This window comes from Sus scrofa, chromosome 2 (assembly GCF_054392235.1).
Source record: "Sus scrofa isolate SSC_HxYL_T2T_F1_AM1 chromosome 2, Sscrofa_HxYL_maternal_Yorkshire_Landrace_v2.0, whole genome shotgun sequence".
NCBI classification, from domain to species: domain Eukaryota; kingdom Metazoa; phylum Chordata; class Mammalia; order Artiodactyla; family Suidae; genus Sus; species Sus scrofa.
This window is the reverse complement of record NC_139384.1, coordinates 48,090,255-48,110,336: the sequence shown is the minus strand read 5'-3', so window position 1 is coordinate 48,110,336 and position 20,082 is coordinate 48,090,255. Positions and strand designations below refer to the sequence as shown.

At 40.0% G+C, this 20,082-nt stretch overlaps 1 protein-coding gene across 3 annotated transcripts in view; it reads right to left on the bottom strand.

The window, feature by feature from the left end:
* RRAS2 (RAS related 2) overlaps nucleotides 1-20,082 on the bottom strand; it is a 71,198-nt gene that overhangs the window by 6,566 nt on the left and 44,550 nt on the right. For all 3 annotated transcript variants that reach the window (XM_021083303.2, XM_021083301.2, XM_021083302.2), the window contains exons 2-4: nucleotides 10,714-10,801; nucleotides 9,681-9,783; nucleotides 9,402-9,510 (exon numbers count right to left, since the gene is read on the bottom strand). In XM_021083303.2, coding sequence (XP_020938962.1) covers nucleotides 9,402-9,510; nucleotides 9,681-9,783; nucleotides 10,714-10,801 — 300 coding nt within the window. The remainder of the gene's footprint in view (nucleotides 1-9,401; nucleotides 9,511-9,680; nucleotides 9,784-10,713; nucleotides 10,802-20,082) is intronic.

Genomic DNA, 20,082 nt, shown 5'->3' with positions numbered 1-20,082 from the left:
CATCCTTTGTACCTTTCACCTACTTGTGTCTTTATGTCGAAAGTTTATTTCTTATAGCTTTGCTTTTTATCCAACCTGACAATGTCTGCCTTTTGAGGTGTTTATATTATTTACATTTAACATGATTATTGATACAGTTGAGTCATCCTATAATTTGTTGCCTAATCATCCCATTTATTCTTGTTCTACTTATCAAAAGCTGCCTTCTTTTCAGTTAACTATATTGTGTTTATAATTCTTCTTCTTTGTTGGCTAATAAACTATGTATCATGTTATTTTTATGACTGCTTTAGAGTTTATACATTTTCCACTCATCATTACCTGATCCAAATAATATTATGCCAATTCATGTATAGTTTGAGAACCTTTTAACGATACTGTTTCTTTCTCCTGCTCTTTTGGTCATTATTACCTATTACCTCACAATATCTTGTTATTATTTTTGCTTTAAATATCCAATTATGTTTTAAGGAGATTTAATTAATAAAAGTAATTTATATTTACCCATATAACAGGTAAAAGTATTCTTCGTTTCTTTGTTTAGATCCAGATTTCCATTGGGTATGGTTTTCCTTCTTTTCACAATAAATTCTTTCACTTTTTGTATACCTGGGAGAAGTCTTTTCGAAATAAACTTTTAGATACTGAATTCTAGGCAACAGCTTTTTCTCTCAGCACGTGAAAGATGCTGTGCCACCATCTTCCGTGTATCACCTCCTTTGAGAAACAATATGACTGCTCTCATCCTTATCTCTGATCCGCTGGAGCAATGTGTTCCCCGCCCCCGCCAGTTATTTTTCAGATTTTCTCTTTTATCACTGTTTTTAAGCAATTTCTCTATAATGCACCTTTTAATTTTCTTCATATTTCTTGTGCTCAGGGTTTGTTGAGCTTTAGAGTTTTCATCAAATTTAGAAACTTTTCAGACATTACTTCTGCTTTTAATCCTATCCAGTGTATTTTTCATTGCAAACACTGTAGTTTTAATTTCTGGAAGTTGATTTTTATCTTTTTACATTTTCCATGTCTCTACTTAACATATTCAATATTCAGTCTTTCCTCCAGCTTCTTGAACATATGGAATACAGTTATAGTAACTGTTTTAATTTCTCTGTTCACCAACTCTATCACCCATGTTGTTTCTGAGAGTATTTCTATTCACTGTTTTTTTCTCATTATGGGTCATATTTCCCTGCTTCTTTATATGCTTGATAATTTTTGAGTGGATGCATGTGTACCCAATTTTTAACCTACTGGGTTTTAGATAGTTTGTATTCCTATAAATATTCCTGAGCTTTCTTTTGAGATGCAGTATTTGGAAAGTTTGATCCTTTTTGTTATACCGTACCAGAACAGCATTTTGTCTAGGGCCAATTTTGTCCCACTACTAGAACAAAACCCTTCTCAGTGCACTATCCAATATCCCCAGAATTATCAAGCTTTGCCACTCTGGCAGATTAGATATGATTATTCCTGGCCCTATTTTAGGTCAAGGTAGTATTCCCTTCTAAACCTTTCAGGCCGTTTGTTCTCCTAATTTGATATTACATTCTCAAAATTCAGAAGCAGCTTCAATGAAACTGCATTAGGCCCTTATATTAATGCATGTACATCTAACAATTACTTCATAACAGTCTATATACCCTATTGAGTTCCAAAAGAATGGCAGGCAGGTCCTACACAGCACTGATATATCCAAGTTAATGGAATTTTAAATTTTACCTTGCCTGTCTTCAAAACAGCACATGTACCACAAGGCCTATGAAATATAAATCAATCAAATCAAGCAAGCAATTAACAGTAAGAGAGCCAGGTAAGGAAAGAAAGCTTCACAGAGCCACCAATTTAGAAAGGACAATTCCTATCTTAAGCTGACTTGAAATTCCTTCCTACAAAAATACCCTCGTGTTGTCAAAAAGTCTGTTCCTTCTTCCTGGGGTGTCATTCCTTCTCTCCCATCTCTACACTCGTAATCTGCTTCATACCAATACTTCAAGGCTCAAGAAATCAAAAACTTCCCCTTAGTGCTGTCTTTACAACAGCGTCCTGGAATGCCCTATAATGAACAGCAAAAAACCACAATACACTACACCACAATTTTTAGTTTTGTTTTCTCCTTTGGTAGCAAGGTTGCAAGGTATAGTTGTCTTTGTACACTCAGAGCCTTGAAGAGCATATAGTAGTTACATAACAAACATATATTAAGGAAATAGAGTCTGACCAAGTAAGGACATCTTGAAGTAAAAGACAAAACATATAGGAAGAAAAGTGAAAATAAAATTTTGAGATGTGTCTATCTCAGTAATTATTACTTATTTTATTAATATAAAGTAATTTGATTGAGGGAGAGAAACATAGTCCTTAAGAATTCTGCTTTTTGTTCTGCTTAACTATTCTTCAGAGAGCCATCTCACCCTAACCCTCCTACATAAGGTAATTTGGCCAGAGAGAAATAGTGAATGACCTATCTTTCTACCATTAAGAAAAACTAATGAATTAATGGTCTAGCTGATAAAAAAAAAAAAAAAAAAAACCCACTCATTGCTAAGACTGTTTATTGATGTGCTTCATTTATTTATTTTTAGAGCATTTTCTCACATCACTGTCTTCCAGGAATCGAGGTCAGCAAAGTTCATACACACATTTCTGGTCAAGAAATCTCTAACCACATACAAAGCTGCTCAGAAACTCACTGGTGCAGCATACTTTTAACTGAGAAGCAGAAATAGCATTGCTACCACCAAAGGAAAAAACATCGCATGGAACAAAAAGCTAAAACATTGTGAACACAGAAATCAAAAGAAGACTGAAAGCTACTCAAACAAGTTTCCTAGAGGTGTCCCAATCCAGAGAATTTTACAAAGATGCCAAATCCTAAGCCTTGATATTCTGGTTTGGTAGGTCTGAGCGCTACCCAGAAAAGTTTTTGTTTTAAACAACCAAGGTGAACCTGATGCAAGAAATTCTGATTTACATTTGCAAACCTCCAGTGAGACTCAGTTCAAAAGTACAAATGAAAAATCCCCGTTGTGGCTCAGCGGGTTAAGAACCCAACAAGTATCCATGAGGATGCAGGTTTGATCCCTGGCCTTGTTCAGCGGGTTATGGATTCGGTGTTGCCATGAACTACAATGCAGGTTGCAGATGCGGCTTAGATCTGGCATTGCTGTGGCTGTGGTGAAGGCCAGCAGTTGCAGCTCCAGATTCAACCCCTAGCCTGGGAACCTCCATGTGCTTCAGATACAGCCCTAAGAAGACCCAAAGGAAAAAAAAAAAAAAAAAAATGTACAAATGAATATTAGTGGAAATCCACAATAATATGAGTTTATCTAGTACTACATATTTCTAAATAAAGAAGAGCAAAATAGGAATGATGAGAGCAGTTTTATTAAACAAACTGGGTTTAATAGGAGTAGACCACAACATCTGCAATACTCACTTAGGTTATTTATTAACTCGACACATCCCTAAGTTTACAGAAGCAAAACTTGTTTTTCAAAAATATCTATTACATAGAAAGAATCACCATATTAATACCAAATATTGATTCACAGATGCTTTGGTCCATCCATTCAGCAACTGTATACTAGGTGTATGTGTATCCCTGTTCTATGTGCTAAGGACAAAACATGAACAAAACTTAGTGGTCAAAAGAGAGAAGCCTTCATGGTACTCACATTCAGTGGCTCAGAGCCTTTCGGATACAGACAAGTCACAAATAAGGCCAGAGAAGACCCTTACCCTGTGTTGCGGGGAGGGAGTTCTTTTTCCTGGGAGGCTGCAGGAGCACCCTGCAGTCCAGGTACTAACAGAAAAGAGGACTAGGTGTTAGTACACTTAGGCATCTATTATTGTAATGTAACAGGCTCCTTTCTCAAATTAATGGTGGCCTAGAAACTAAAAAACTAACAAGGGGGAAAGAAAAAGGGAAAATTAAGGCAAGCCAGGAGAGATTAAAGGGGTGGGGGGTTCCCAAAAGAAGCAAAAACAGTCCATTTCTAGACCAGCCTGAGTCAAGGACAAGGAACTTGAAATCAGAGCTACCATGGAGTCCACAGTCCGAGCTAACACACAACTGCTATATTAAATTTCAGAATCGATATGCTGTCATATTTACCTATGTTTACATTTTAGCAAGGGCAAGCAAATCATTTACCTATATTTTCTTCCTACACCTCTGACAGGATAAATAAAATAATCAATGTATCTCTAAGGGCCCAGGTATATGGTAACAACGCCATTCATCTTCCACAGATCTCTTTTTATTTCAGTGACTTTATTTTTTCTTCTGCTTTGTCATCAGTGCCCAGAAAGTGTTCTATAAATATTGGATAAAGAGGTGGTTGGAAGAAGCCAAAAGAAAAAAGGCAAAGCCTCTTCTGGCTGATCTCCCCTCCCTGATGGGTTCAGAATCTTGGGAGCAGTGGTAGTTGAAGCCCAGGGTTGGGCTTTCAAAGAACATGGGATCCAACTAGAGATTATCATACTAAATGAAGTTAAGTCAGCAAGAGAAGGACAAATACCATAGGATATCACTTATATGTGGAATCTAGAATATGGCACATAGGGAGTTCCCGTTGTGGCTCAGCGGAAACGAATCCAACTAGTAACTAGTATCCGTGAGGATGTGGGTTTGATCTCTGGCCTCGTTCAGTGAGTCAGGGATCCAGCATTGCCATGAGCTGTGGTGTAGGTCACAGACCCGGCTCAGGTCCCTCGTTGCTGTGGCTGTGGTGTAGGCCGGCAGCTGTAGCTGATTTGCCCCCTAGCCTGGGAACGTCCATAGACCACAAGTGTGGCTCTAAAAAGCAAAAAAAAAAAAAGAAAGAAAATAAATGAATAAAATACGGCACTTAAGAACCTATCTACAAAACCAAAACAGACTCAGAGACATAGAAAACAGACTTGCGGTTGCCAAGGGGGGACGGAGCAGGATGGATGGGGAGTTTGGGATTCATAGATGCAAACTATTATATTTAGAATGCATAGACAATAAGGTCCTTCTGTATAGCATAGGGAACTATATCCAATCTCTTGGGATAGACCATGGTGGAAAATAGTATTTAAAGAATGTGTATTTATGTATGACTGAGTCACTCTGCTGTACAGCAGAAACTGGCACAACACTGTAAATCAACATTTAAAAAATATTTTAAAAAACAAACAACATGGGGAACTGACATTTGCTATGTAAGAGAAACCAGAGAAAGTCCAAAAGATCATACCTAAGACAAAGGGAGAAAAGACCACACTGGTCAGCAACTAAGAGGAAACCAGATTGGTTACTGAACTTAAAGAAATGACCAAAAAGTCAGCATTTCCAAACTGTGGGACGAAATGTTTATGGGATGCCTGTGGCTTCTTTAGGTTCATTGGTAGAGCAAGTAAGGGTGAGAAGACATTATAGAACAGCACCTTTAATTCTGAAGAAACCTTTTCTTCTTTTTCAGCCATACCTGTGGCATAAGGAAGTTCCTGAGTCAGGGACTGAATCTGAACCGCAGGTACCCATGTACATCACAGCTGTGGCAACTCCCAGATACTTCAACCCACACTGTGTCAAGGCCAAGGATGAAACTCAGGCCTCCACAGTTACCCAAGCCACTACAGTCATATTCTTAACCCTCTGCACCACAGCAGGAACTCCTGAAGAGACTTTTAAAAGGTAAAAAACTTTTAGTACAGCGTATGGCCTAAAGGCTAGCAGGGTTAAGGCATGTTTGTCTTTGTATATCTAGGGCCTGGAGAAAAGTGTGCCTGAGCCCAAAGACACCTGAGACAGACAAGGAAGCACAACAAAGGGAGGAGGGAACGGTGAACCAGAGCTAAGTAAACAAAGTGTTTCAAAAAGGAAAGTATAAGCAACTGTGTCCAATGTTACTGACATCTGCGTAAGTGGTGACCTTGACCAGGGCTGCATGCCTGAAGTCAGTGCCAGCAAGAAAAAGAAAGGAAAGGAAGTGGAGAGCAAGTGCAGATAACACATCTAAGGAGTTTTTGCTATGGTTACTTTTTCTTTTAAAGATGAGAGTACCGGGAGTTCCCGTGGTGGCGCAACGGAAACAAATCTGACTAGGAACCATGAGGCTGCGGGTTCAATCCCTGGCCTTGCTCCCTGGGTTAAGGATCTGGCGTTGCCGTGAGCTGTGACGTAGGTTGCAGATGTGGCTCGGATCTGGCATTGCTGTGGCTCTGGCGTAGGCTGGCAGCTGTAGCTCCAATTGGACCCCTAGCCTGGGAACCTCCATATGCCGAAGGTGCAGCCCTAAAAGACCCCCCCCACCAAAAAAAAAAGATGAGAATACTGAAGCATGTGACGCATGCTGACAGGAATGATCACCCAGGAGAGAAATGGAACCCCTGGATGGAACGACTGCTGGGGTGATGCCTGTGAGAGGCTGAGGAGGGGCAGATGGGCTCCAGTGCCTACCAGAGAGGCTGGTCAGAGAGGCTCAGTTTATTCATGTAAGTGGAGAGAAGCGGAACTGATGGGGCACACATGTACTTAGGTTAGTGCATGTGGACATGGAGAAATTTCTCAGTGAAATAGGAAATTATTATTCATCATCATCAGCCGAGAGTAAGGAAGGAGAAGAAAGTGTTGTAAGCTTAAAAATGAGAAAGTGAAAAAAAAGAGAGAGAGAAAGTAGGAATTCCCATTGTGGCTGAGTGGTAACGAGCCCTCATGAGGGTTCAGTCCCTGGTGGGTTAAGGATCCAGTGCTGCTGTCAGCTGTGGTACAGGTCACAGATGCAGCTCAGATCCTATGGTTTCTGTGACTGTGGTATAGACCAGCAGCTGTAGCTCTGATTGGACCTCTAGCCTGGGAACTTCCATATGCTGTGGGTGTGGCCCTAAAAAGACCAAAAAAAAAAAAAAACTAGTGATCATGACTTTTAAGTGAGAACAGCTACAAGAGAAGATGAAATGTGGTATATATACACAATGGAATACTACTCAGCCATAAAAAGAACAAAATGATGCCATCTGCAGCAACATGGATGGAACTAGAGACTCTCATACTGAGTGAAGTCAGAAAGAGAAAGACAAATACCATACGATATCACTTACGTCTGCAATCTAATATACGGCACAAATGAACCTTTCCAGAGAAAAGAAAATCATGGACTTGGAGAATAGACCTGTGGTTGCCAAGGGGGAGGGGGAGGGAGTAGGGTGGATCGGGAGCTTGGGGTTAACAGATGCAGACTATTGCCTTTGGAATGGATTAACAATGAGATCCTGCTGTGTAGCACTGGGAACTATGTCTAGTCACTTATGATGGAGCATGATAATGACAGAAAATAGAATATGTACATGTATGTGTTAACTGGGTCACCATGCTGTACAGTAGAAAAAAAATTGTATTGGGAAAATAACAATTAAAAAGAAAAGAAAAAAAAAAAAAAAAGAGGAGTTCCCGTCGTGGCGCAGTGGTTAACGAATCCGACTAGGAACCATGAGGTTGCGGGTTCGGTCCCTGCCCTTGCTCAGTGGGTTGACGATCCGGCGTTGCCGTGAGCTGTGGTGTAGGTCGCAGACGCGGCTCGGATCCCGCGTTGCTGTGGCTCTGGCGTAGGCCGGTGGCTACAGCTCCGATTCGACCCCTAGCCTGGGAATCTCCATATGCCGCGGGAGCGGCCCAAGAAATAGCAACAACAACAACAACAACAAAAAAAAAAAAAAAAAAAAAAAAAGAAAAGAAAAAAGAGAGAAGATGAAGCTCGAGAGAAACAAAATGTTTCTTTGTGTCTATGCTTCAAAGAGGAGAATCTATAGGAATGAGCAAGAAATTAAATAGTTTTTAGCCATTTGCTTTTTTCCCCTAGATAGATAGACATAGATAGATAGACATTTGAACTTTTCAGCATGTACATACTTTATTTATTTATTGTCTTTTTAGGGCCATAACCACAGCATATGGAGGTTTCCAGGCTATGGGTCTAATCCGAACTGTAGCTGCCAGCCTACACCACAGCCCACAGCAACGCCAGAGCCTTAACCCACTGAGTGAAGCCAGGGATCAAATCTCATGGATACTAGTAAGATTCATTTCTGCTGAGCCACGACAGGAACTGCAGCATGTACATACCTGACATCTGTGTATATGTTTTAAAGCAGAGAAATATTCCGAGCTATCTATCTTTAAGGTGAAGGAAATATAAAAGCTATCATTCCCTATGACCTTGTCCTTATTTTACTCTGAGAATCTATTACTCTTAAAAAAAGAAAATAACTTAGATGAAAAATTCTTAAGTCTGCAGTATAAGACAAAGCCAAAGTGGCACAACATGTTAATATCTGCAGGCAATTGGAAACCACACTCCAAATACCAGCAATCCTCCATATACAGAGGACTTAAAAATAACCCCTTGCCCCAAGCTAATTATGACATGACCTGTTGAGTTCTGATGGGTGTACTCCCCTGTTCTCCTTCATCTGCCACCACCAACCCTAGAAAAGACTCCCACCTCACCCCAGGCCTGCCACCTAGTCCTTTACTGGCACTACCAGCATGGAAAAGTTTCAGACAAACCGGGGCAGGAAACATTTGGGGGTGGAATAAAGGTTGGAGTTGGACAAGGCCAGAACCCCCCTGGTTCCCTGCAGAGTTACTCTGCCTTTATTTCTCAGATCCAGTGACATCTAAAAGTGCTTTGAGTACCTCCGAGGACTGAGAAGAGCAGTGGAAAGCTTTTGGTACAAAGTTGACTGAGAAGAACAACTGGGCAGTAGTTAAGAAATATAATTAGATTCAGAAGCCCTGAAAGAATTAGTTCCAAGTGTGTGTGTGTGTGTGTGTACACATATTTTTTTAAAAAAGAGATGGACTGTTTACTCCAGGTTTTCAGACATGAGCAATGTCATATCCTAAATTATTTCCAACAGCTTATACTGGTTTGAAATAAAGATCAATCAGCTTAAATCCATAATAACTCAGATTTGAAAGAGACATGGCAGTAAAATTTATTCTACATCATGTAAACATTTCTAAATCTTAGAACAATATTCTCTTAAGTTCATGTTTCAAACTTGTTTTTTAACAAAGTTTTACAAATAGAGCACACAAATCAAAGACTACGTTTTAAATAATAGTTGACTACACAATGGAAAGCTGTCCTCAGTGATGTTTATCAACCAAATTTTCCTGATGATTTGAACTTTTCCAACCAAATCTTAAGACTATTAACACAAGGTTATATAAAAATAAAATAGAACCTAAATACCAGCAAAAGTTAAGAAGTTAAACAACTGTATTCGAGATGTGGGATAGAGGCTGAAAAATCCATTGCACCACACTCAGCGCAGTATTTTTGATCATGGCACCTTCTCATTAAAAATATCTGTTCACTTACATGATTACAAATAATTGGCTTCCCAACAGCAAAATTCCTTCTCACCTGTCTTTGATGATCCAGATCTGCTTTATTACCAATTAAAATCATTGGAAACTCGTCACGATCCTTTACTCTGAGAATCTGTCTTTGAAACTTATAGATTTCTTCAAAACTAAAAACACAAAAATTAATCAGTTTGATCAAGTATCAGAATTCAGCAAGTCCCATGCCCCTTTTAGTACTTTACTACTTTTCCTTTTTCTATAAAAACAAGAAAGCAAATTCAATAAAACAGTGATCTAGACATTAACAGGAGACCTACAATTGAATATTGGTACCAACCTGCCCCTATCTGTGACTGAAAAGACCAACAGGAAACCCTCGCCAGTTCTCATATACTGTTCTCGCATAGCTCCAAACTCCTCTTGTCCTGCTGTATCCAGAACTAAAGAAAAAACAAAAAATGTAACTGGGTGCATGTTTTCCTTTTATAAAAATGGCTTCCTCACAAGGGCAGGCCCAATTAATGTGGGACCTTTGGAGCATATCACATTTAGCCTAATTTTTTAAAATTTCAAGTACTAAGAATCCTCTTAGTACTTGATTCTCAATGCCAAAGATGAATACATTCTAATGGCAGACAACATCAGAGTTATCTTCATCAGGGTAGGCTAATTTTGTATTTAGAATATATTAGCATAGCAATTACAACGTTAAAAATATCAAATACATCTAGGCAGACAGTCGGGTAACCTCTGAAGTCACCTGGATGTTTACCTCCTCCATGGAAAGGACTGAAAAAGATACTTATAAATTCAAGGAAGAAATTTTGGTCCACCCCCCACCCCCAAATACCATACTGAATGTGCAGGTGCTAATGGATTTCTTGATCTCTGTGAATAAAAGGATCATACAAGGTAAAAGAACAAGGCTTTCTTTTGTGGAGAGGTGGAATGTTTAGTCAAGCACAAAACACTATTTGCTAAGGCCTCATGCTATAAACTCTAAGCAAGTTAGCAAATATTGAAGCTTTTCTATATTTACTTCACCCATTTTAGCCTTCGTCAAAAGGTAAGGAGAGCTGAAACCTCATGTTTTTTCCAAATGTCCCAAAAAACACAACTTCAACAAGTTCAGTGACATGGCTACTTTATCAGAACAAGCTCAATCTAATTATTGTTTTACATTACACTTACTGAGGAATATTAAAATTGCCTAATATGTAGATTCATCATTCAAAATGAACAAAAAGAGACGGATTTATATTCAAGATTATCTAACATCTCAACTGTAGTACTTAACAACCTAGCAAAACGTCAAAGCTTACTTTTAAAAATATGATATGTAAGCAATCAAATAAAGGAAGATTACTTACTATCTAGCCGGGCTGCCCGGTCATCTATCACACACTGCTTTGTGTAGGAATCCTCGATGGTTGGATCATAATCCGTTACAAAATAGGACTGTAAGAAAAATAACTTTATTTTAAAATTACTTTATCAAATCCCACTTATCCAGAATTCATCAAAAATATTTTCATTGTATTAAAATTCCCCATTAAATGAAGTCTATTCAGAGTGGCTTCCAAGTGGAGAAAGGTATTAAATATCTCTGAATTTTCATATCTGAAATATGCAAAAAGACTATAAAGGACCCAGTGCAGGTTTTTTTTTAATAATTAATTTATATACACCTAAGACTCTAGACTTGAAGTTCTAGAAAAACTAGAAGAACACAGTAAGCTATAATTCAGGTCTATTTGCAACCACATGGCAGGCATCAGTGCTTACAACAATGTAGTTTGAGACAAGTGACAGAACGTGAAGTCTGGACAATTCAATGCCTCATCTTCTCTCCCCTCTTCTCATGCCCTTGTCTTAGTTCCCTTTCAGCTGACTTGTTTATTTTCTTAAGGAAACAAGAAGGATTTTATTTTTCAGGATTTTTTTTTCCATCTGCATGGATCGCAAACTTATTTTTCAACTGATATATCTGTTAGCTTTTCATCTTCTCTTCCTTCTTCTGTTGGCAAAGCCTCCAAACTTTTATCTTAGGAACTCATCACCAGGGGATAGTTATGGTAGCAGAGTAAGAAGGGAAGCGTCTTAGCGAACCACCTGATGTTTATATAATACACTTTGCAATCTTCTTTAAAGGCTTTAAAAAGAAAATAGAAACAAGAATCTGAAAGACAACTTATCTCCCCCCTCACACAGAAGAGCACTAACTAGGACACTGACATCCCATCTTTTGTTCTGCGTATCTCCTCTGCTCTCTCCCTCTTGACTGACTTCCTCAAAGCCTATTTTGCCACTAGCTCAACGCAAAATCTGAGGGATGACTTTGGAGGAGGGCACCTTAATGCTAGGAACCAGCACCAAAGGTGTTCATTCTTTCAGACAAGGGCTCCTGGCAGCTGGATCTGCTGGCTCCAGGGACACATCATCATTCTTAAGTGACAACCCCTGCATAGGGACTTGTGCAAACACCAGAAAGCTACTCAGAAGTAAGCACTCTGAACAGAGCAGCAAACAAACTCCTGGTTTGGGGGCAGGAGGCGATGCTGATTGTTTGCTACCATGACGTTACATATTTTGTTTTATTTTTGAAAGACACTTTCTTTTTTTATTTATATGTTTGGATTAACTTTATCACAGAATTTGGTACCCATAATCCTATTTTCCTATTGATGGTTTCATTTAAGTGTATGATTTCTTAAAGTTTATTTTTAAAAATTTAGCAAAAGGAGCAGCTTTGAGTAGAAAGCCATCTCCATCACCACCCAATCCCCATTTTATTTTATTTTATTTTTTTTTTTTTATTTTTTTGCTATTTCTTGGGCCGCCCCTGCGGCATATGGAGGTTCCCAGGCTAGGGGTCGAATCGGAGCTGTAGCCACCGGCCTACGCCAGAGCCACAGCAACGCGGGATCCGAGCCGCGTCTGCAACCTACACCACAGCTCACAGCAACGCCAGATCGTTAACCCACTGAGCAAGGGCAGGGACCGAACCCGCAACCTCATGGTTCCTAGTCGGATTCGTTAACCACTGCGCCACGACGGGAACTCCCCAATCCCCATTTTAAAATAAACTGATAGCAAAACAATCCTTAACTGACTCTCTGGCACCCACACCTCTTCAAAAGTAAATATAACTGACAACATTATTCTTTGTACCCACTACTCTAAACAACATAAAACAGCAGTCTTTCACCAAGAAAGCTGGATAAAGCTTGCTATTTAAAGATTAGCTTCCTGAAATGCATTTCTCCATAGTAATATTTCTTGCCATGCATCCATCTTGTAAAACCTAAATTTTATCAACTACTCCCAGTTTATGGCTAAATGTGCCAAAATGTCTCTCACAATTTGTCTAAAAACACAATGGACAAATATTAAATACATCTTTTCAAATGTCCAAGTCATGCAAAATAGCTAGAATTCTTTCAATGCAAAGGGGTTTTTTCCACTGTGACACCAAATTAAGAAAATAACATATATAAAGGATTGCTGGTTTAAGCAAATTTGAGGGCCATTAAAATAACCGTTTTACCTTTTTGTGACTGTGGAAGTTTCTTGTTTCTTTGGATGTTTTAGCCTTTAAAATATAACCTTAATGTTATAAGAATTTTGTCATTCCGCTAACAGTGGTATGCATTTATTCCACTCATTAATTTTAGAGACAAATTAATTGCTGAAATTTCTGGATATTTGGGTCCACATTTCACCTTTGTTGTGTCCTATTTTCGAAATATGAAGAAACCTTGCTACATGTAGATTTTAAAGAGCCATCCTGGGAGTTCCCATCGTGGCGCAGTGGTTAACGAATCTGACTAGGAACCATGAGGTTGCAGCTTCGATCCCTGACCTTGGTCAGTAGGTTAAGGATCCAGCATTGCCATGAGCTGTGGTGTAGCTCAAAGACGTGGCTCGGATCCCCGAGTTGCTATGGCTCTGATGTAGGCCGGTGGCTACAGCTCCGATTAGACCTCTAGCCTGGGAACCTCCATATGCCGCGTGTGCAGCCCTAGAAGAGGCAAAAAGACAAAAAAATAAAACAAAATAAAGAGCCATCCTGATGGAAAGCATCATCTTTCCTCACAAAAACCTTAACAAACATCACTCCAGGGCCTGTCACAGAGCCAAAGATCCCTTTCCCTCTCATAATTCTAATAAGCTACAGGTCATAATATGCCTTAAAAAAAAAAATTCATTGTGTGCAGGTAACAAAGATAAAACTGTCACCTCCTACCACAAAGAAATAACATTTTTGCTACTTAAACTCGGGTATCAGATACTAGAGGCAGCAGATCACCAACAAGATCAATCTCTGGTGACGAACAGTCCTGGATTTACTTCTAACTGCTCCTTTTTAGTGATGGACTTGAGGCAAATTACTTTAACTCTCTAACCTTCAGCACCTGTAAAACAGGACAGTAACAAAACCTCACGGAACAAATAAAATAAAGTAATGAATATAAAGTGCCAAGACATGTTGATGACTAATAAATGTTAACCATAATAACCAGTGTATTGTTTTTGCCATGCTGTTAGATGGTATGAACTAGCATTTTTATTCAAGTAAAAAGATTTGCTGGAGTTCCTGTCGTGGCTCAGCGGTTAACGAATCAGACTAGGAACCGGATCCCACGTTGCTGTGGCTCTGGCGTAGGCCGGTGGCTACAGTTCCGATTAGACCCCTAGCCTGGGAACCTCCATATGCCGAAGGTGCGGCCCTAGAAAAGACAAAAAGACCAAAAAAAAAAGATTTGCTAATGCCAGGAACACCTACTGTAATTCCAATCCTAGTCATACCACTGATCAACCTTGGACTTGGTATCCAAAATGTGAATCAGGATAAAAGTTCTTCATCAGGACCTGGAAATATCTTCTGGGTCTGAGCAGTAATAACACAGTATATACATATGTAAAAACTCATCAAGCTGTACATTTAAGATGTGTGCACTTCTTTGTACATATACAAATTATACCTCTCTCTATAAAACATGTAAATGGTTCCCAGTTGCTTAGCGGATGCATCCCTTTCTTTACATAGTTTGCAAAGCCCTCCAGTTTGGGCAGGGCCCTCCAGGGTGACTGTGTTCGCCATTCAGTGCTATTTTTCACTACCTGAAACCCTTCAGCTGATTGCTCATTCTCTTGGTTTCATTCTTTTGTTTAACAATCACTCATGAGGCATCAGAGGGACAAGGTCCCTACTTTTACAAAACCCATTGCTTTTTATACAACATCTAGTAATTGTGCTATAATTTGGGGCAAGGGAAATGGGGGGAATATTAATCATACCAAAGAACAGAGAGAGCATGAAATTCCAATACCATGCTTGTTCAGAACGCAACAAAATGTAAGCAGTTAATACTGCAGTCCTACATAGGAACTGTGTGTACTTTCACTTATAAACATAAAGCAAGGCGGGGTGGGGGAAAACAAGGACAGTATTCCACTGCGGAAGACAGCAGCAGCTCAAGGCAAGGGCAGGAAAGGACAGTGAACCAGAGTTCAGTCTAAGGAAAGTGGGAATGAGGGTTGGGGTGGAGAAAGTAATGTGCTTTCTTGAAGTCACAGGAAAGCATAATGGAAAAGGATCTCAGCCAGAAAGGGAATGCCCCCTTTCAAAAGCTGAGATGTCTTCCAGTTGGAAAGACAGGCAAAAGGACCTAAGTCCTTTTAAGGTTGTTGGGAGTTATGGAGAAATGTTTAAGATTAGGAAATCTCTCCCATGCAGATAGGGAGATCTATTTCCTTGATAAAATCTGGTCTGAGTAAAGCTGTCCAAAGTCCTTAATAACACAATAGTGATAGCTGGGAATGTCAGTCCCACATATACGCCACTAGGTTGCACAACAGGAGCTCCACCTGGCTTAAGAGAATTGCCATTTCCTTCTCTTCCCATTCAAAGAAGCTGCCTTAAGGAAGATAAGGAGGGGTCCAGGGAGGAAAGGGACTGAGCTGACGCAACTTCAACCTTTAGTGGGCAGGAATGACAAGGCACTGTCTCCGGACACCAAGCTGCTGGTGAAAGTGCAGTTCCCAAGCACTGCCACAAAGTGGTGCCTGGTCCACACTCTGGCAGGGTAATTTACTGGAGATTCTGGGAAACTCAGCAAACCCAGCTCACTGGTTAAAGTCCACTAGGCTTGCATATAAAAAGGACAGGAGGCTAGACCCAAGGTGCCCCTGGGGAGTTATAAACAAACGACAGGGCATTTCTGAGCACAGTGAGATTCTCATCAGGAGTCCTCTAAACACGTGAGGAGCAGAGAGAGGAGAGGAAAGGGAAAGAGCAGAAGGAAACATATTAAACGGTGTGGGAAAACCTTGGTAACTACTGAATCTGGGTAATGTGATGAGTATATATTACACTAATCTACTTTTGTATATACATATAGAGAGAGAGACTTTTTAGGGCCACACCTGCAGCACGTCTAAGTTCCCAAGCTAAGGCTCGAAACAGAGCTACAGCCGCCAGCCTACATATACCACAGCAACGCAGGATCTGAGCCACATCTGCAACCTACACCACAGCTCACAGCCAGCACCAGATCCTTAGCCCACTGAAGGGGGCCAGGGATCAAACCCACATCCTCACGGATACCAGTTGGGTTCGTTACCGCTGAGCCACAACAGGAACTCCCAAAATTATTATTATTTTTTTAAATCTGGAGCCAGCACATTAAGTACTTCAGGAAGGGTCCGATTAAGGGAAGAGGATATGAGATCCTTTTGAATCCTGAGCTTTCTTCACCTCATTCCACTCAAGACCCACTAACACCCAGAAACCTTGCACATACATAGTTAGAGCCTCAAAATATCTGCTGTTGGGAAACCCAGAATTATGAAGCTTGTAATGGGGACTTAGGAATTGATTTCCCAGAGTACAATGAGGACCTGATTAGCCATCAGTGGCCTCTATTTGCTAAAACAGGAGCAGTGCGAATTCCTCTGGTAACACTAGAGAAAACTACAGCAACTTCAGGCAGCTGTGAGCCAGAGCCGGGCTCTTCCTGGTGTCACTTTTTAACAGCAGCTGTCAAGTCACAGAGAACCTTTGTTCCCTACAACACCCTCCCTTATTTTGATGTCAAATGTTTCCAATATGCTTGATATTCCTTCATTCAAGTACATATTTTTTCCTGACTGAAATTAGTACTTCATTTAATCTGACATGTTTAATTAGAGAGATCTCCATAATTTATCCTCCAGAATTCTAACAGAATAATGAAAGCAACCCTAAATCCAGTAATCCCTTTAGTTTCTTTTTAACAAAAGTTAGGTCTTCAGTCAATGTTGCTAATTGTCTCAGACTGTCTAAAGCCACCATGTGCCTTTCACATGACTTCTGTGCAATCTCAGTGATGACATACACACCTCAAGCAAAGTATCTGGTTGCAAATCAATGGGCCTGGTATGCAATAAGAAAAAGTATGATACAAAGTCAACTTACAATACGGTTCTATTAAAAAAGTTTGTTTCTAAGTTAGTTATTAGATGCTCATTTCCCCAGGGAATTCTAATCTGTGTTTAGGTCCAGAGACCAGGGCACAAAAGCTACCACTGAAATATGCTCCTGAGCCATTACTGACACTGAGTTCTAACCTCCTAAGCAGAGTCATCTGGCCCAAGAAGAATGAGAAGAGAATTTTGTTTCCCTTCCCAGAATAGAGAGCCAGCCCAAAGCTACACTTATAAAAAGGGGAAAAGCCTGTCTTGGGGCACCCCTTGCACCGCAGCCTCCTCTTTTACCCCAACCCCCTACTACCACTACACTCATACCCTAGCTTTAGCCTCCTTCTGAAAACAATCTAGGTACAAAGTCTCTTTCCTCTCTCCCCACTGTTTCTTCTACTCTCAAATTAAAACTTGTAATTCTCTCAGGAAAGCTAGCTCTCAGAGACACTAGATAGAAGACAGGATTATCAGTTCAAATAAGAGCACGCTACATTATGAGACAGCTCACCCCAATCCTGCAAGCCATGCTTGACCTTTTCAGAAGCAAAATTCTAAACCAAAATAAAACTTTTGTAATATCTGCACCACTGGTCCAAAAGGAAAATCTTCAGAAGTTTTAAGGATAAGAACTAAGAAAAAAATTTTTAAAGCACAATGATTACTGCCCAAGACAGATTAACAGGTAAACAGAGAGGGCCATACAAGCCTAACTGTATATTATATGTATCTCACACCATCCTCATAGAAAATCAGAGTAAATCCCAGACATTCCTGTTTTCATACCAAGGCACAAGTCTTTCTTGTGTCTTCTGGTTCTTGCCTGGACTGAACTTTGCACTTCTAGGGAGTTTCCATCCCCACCCCATCCTTCCATCCCCACAGCTATTACCTTAGCTAAGTAACCTTACCTCCACCTCATGTGGACCATGCTCAACAACCATGCTCATAATGCTGGCCTCTGTGGCATTATGTCACTTAACCTCTAGGGGCATGAAACTGTCCACGCTTATCTTGGGTCCTATGTCTGCATCCTTCCTCTCCATATCAGGGTCCTCCTCACACTGGTGTTCCCTAGGTCCTCTCTGCTGGCTCAGCCCTACCACACAGACCTCAGAGTCAATGTCAACTTTAGGCAAGAAGCATTTTCAAATGTTACAAGGTCCACATTCAGAGTCTCAGCAGTTAGCTTTTTTATTCTGACCTTGGCAGAATACTACAATGCTGATAACTCCTTCTGTTTTACTCCCAAACCCCAATATCACCATTTCTCCTGTCTTTTTAACAGACTTCACCAATCGACATGTGTTTCAGCTCTCAAAACTGCACTTCTTTTACTCTGAACTCTTTTCTTTTTAAATTGTGTGATTCATTTACAGCATTTTTTTTCTTTCTTTCTTTTTACGGCCACACCCACAGCATATGCTCTGTCAGGGACTGAATCCCAGCCACAGCTGCAGCAATGCTGGATCCTTTAACCCACTGCTCCGGGTCAGTGACCCATACCTCCGCAGTGACCCAAGCCACTGTAGTAGGATTCTTAAACCACTGTGCCACATCAGGAACTCCAGAACTCTTTTCTTATAATGATAATCTGCTAAGTAAGTAATCCAGACCCTTCCTAGAACCAGGGCCTCATTTTTTGTTCGTCTTCTAAGAGCATTATTGGGATATAAGTCACATACTATAAAAGTCACCCATTTAAAGCATACTATTCATTAGTGTTTATTAATTCACAAGGTTATGTAGCTGTCATCACTATGTACCTAATTCTAGAACACTTACACCACCCCCAAAAGGAATCCCACACCTATTAGCAATGATTTCCCATTTCCCCCATCCCTTCTCATCCCTAGGGCCACTAAACCACTAGTCTACTTTCTGTCTCCATAGGCTTGCCTGTTCGGGACATTTCATGCAAATGGAATCATACAACATGCGGTCTTTTGTGTCTGGCTACTTAGCATCATATTTTCAATATTCATCCATGTTGTAGCATGTATCAGTACTTCATTTTCTATCCCTCCCATGACATGCCATCATGACATGCCATACTATATTTACACATCCACTGGGTAATGGAGATTTGGGCTGTTTTCACATTTTGGCTATTACAAACAATGCTGCCATGGCCATTCATGTACAATCTTTTGTGTGAACATACGTTTTTGTTTTTCTTGGGTATATAGCTAGTAGTAGAGTTGCTGGATCATATAGTAACTCCATGTTTAACTTTTTGAGGAACTGCCAAAGTGTTTCCCAAAGTGGTTGTTCCATTTTACATTCCCATCAGCAGTGTTCAAGGACTCTCAATTCTCAATATCCATACCAACACTTGTTACTGGACATCTGTCTTTTTGATTCTAGCCATCCTAGTATAGTTATCTCTTTGCAGTTTTGACTGGCATTTCCCTGTGGAATGTTGAGCATCTTTTTACATACTTACTAACCATGTGTATGTCTTCTTTGAAGAAATGTCTGTTAAATCTTTGCCCATTTTAAAACTGGGCTGTATTTTACTGTTGAGTTTAAGAGTTCTTTATATATTCTGGATGCAAATCCTTTATGAGATACATAATTTGCAAATATTTTCTCCAATAAGTCCATTATAAACTCTTCCTACCAAAAATGAATACACAGTTTCTAAATCTCAACCCTGGGCTAAAGTCCTGTTACCACCAACGATTTGCTGTAATTTCAACTTCCATAGACTTACATCTGTGGGTAATACCTGCTCTTGTGTTTCATCAATCAGTTGCACTGTATCATCCCCACTATGTGGTGGATCTGCTGTGCTGACTGCTTGCCTAGAACAAAACTTCCACAGCTATACCCATTCCCTTAACACCCATACACACCCCACGCCAACTCTGAATTTTCCCTGTCACACTGAACTTTCTCTGCCTATACCATACCCTAGCACAGATCACTTGTGCCAGAAGTTAGAATCACCCTACTTCAGCATATCTAAGATGCAGTCAGTTCTAAGACCATCATTATTGTACATGCCATGAATGAAAAAACTGCTAAAACAACTTTGGTATGTCTTTGATTATGAAGCATCTCAATTTCAAATATTAAAATGTTGAGAAAAAAACATATGTGAGTTAGAACCAATGAAAGGCAGGAGTTCTAGACAACAGCTCTATAAGGCTGGTGTCATAATTCCCATTTCAGTAAAATCACTGAAGGTCAGCAGTCAAGTGACCTACCAAAAGTCATAAAGTCAGTGGGTTGGTATAACTGAGATCCAAATCCAGGTCTGACTCCAAAGCAAT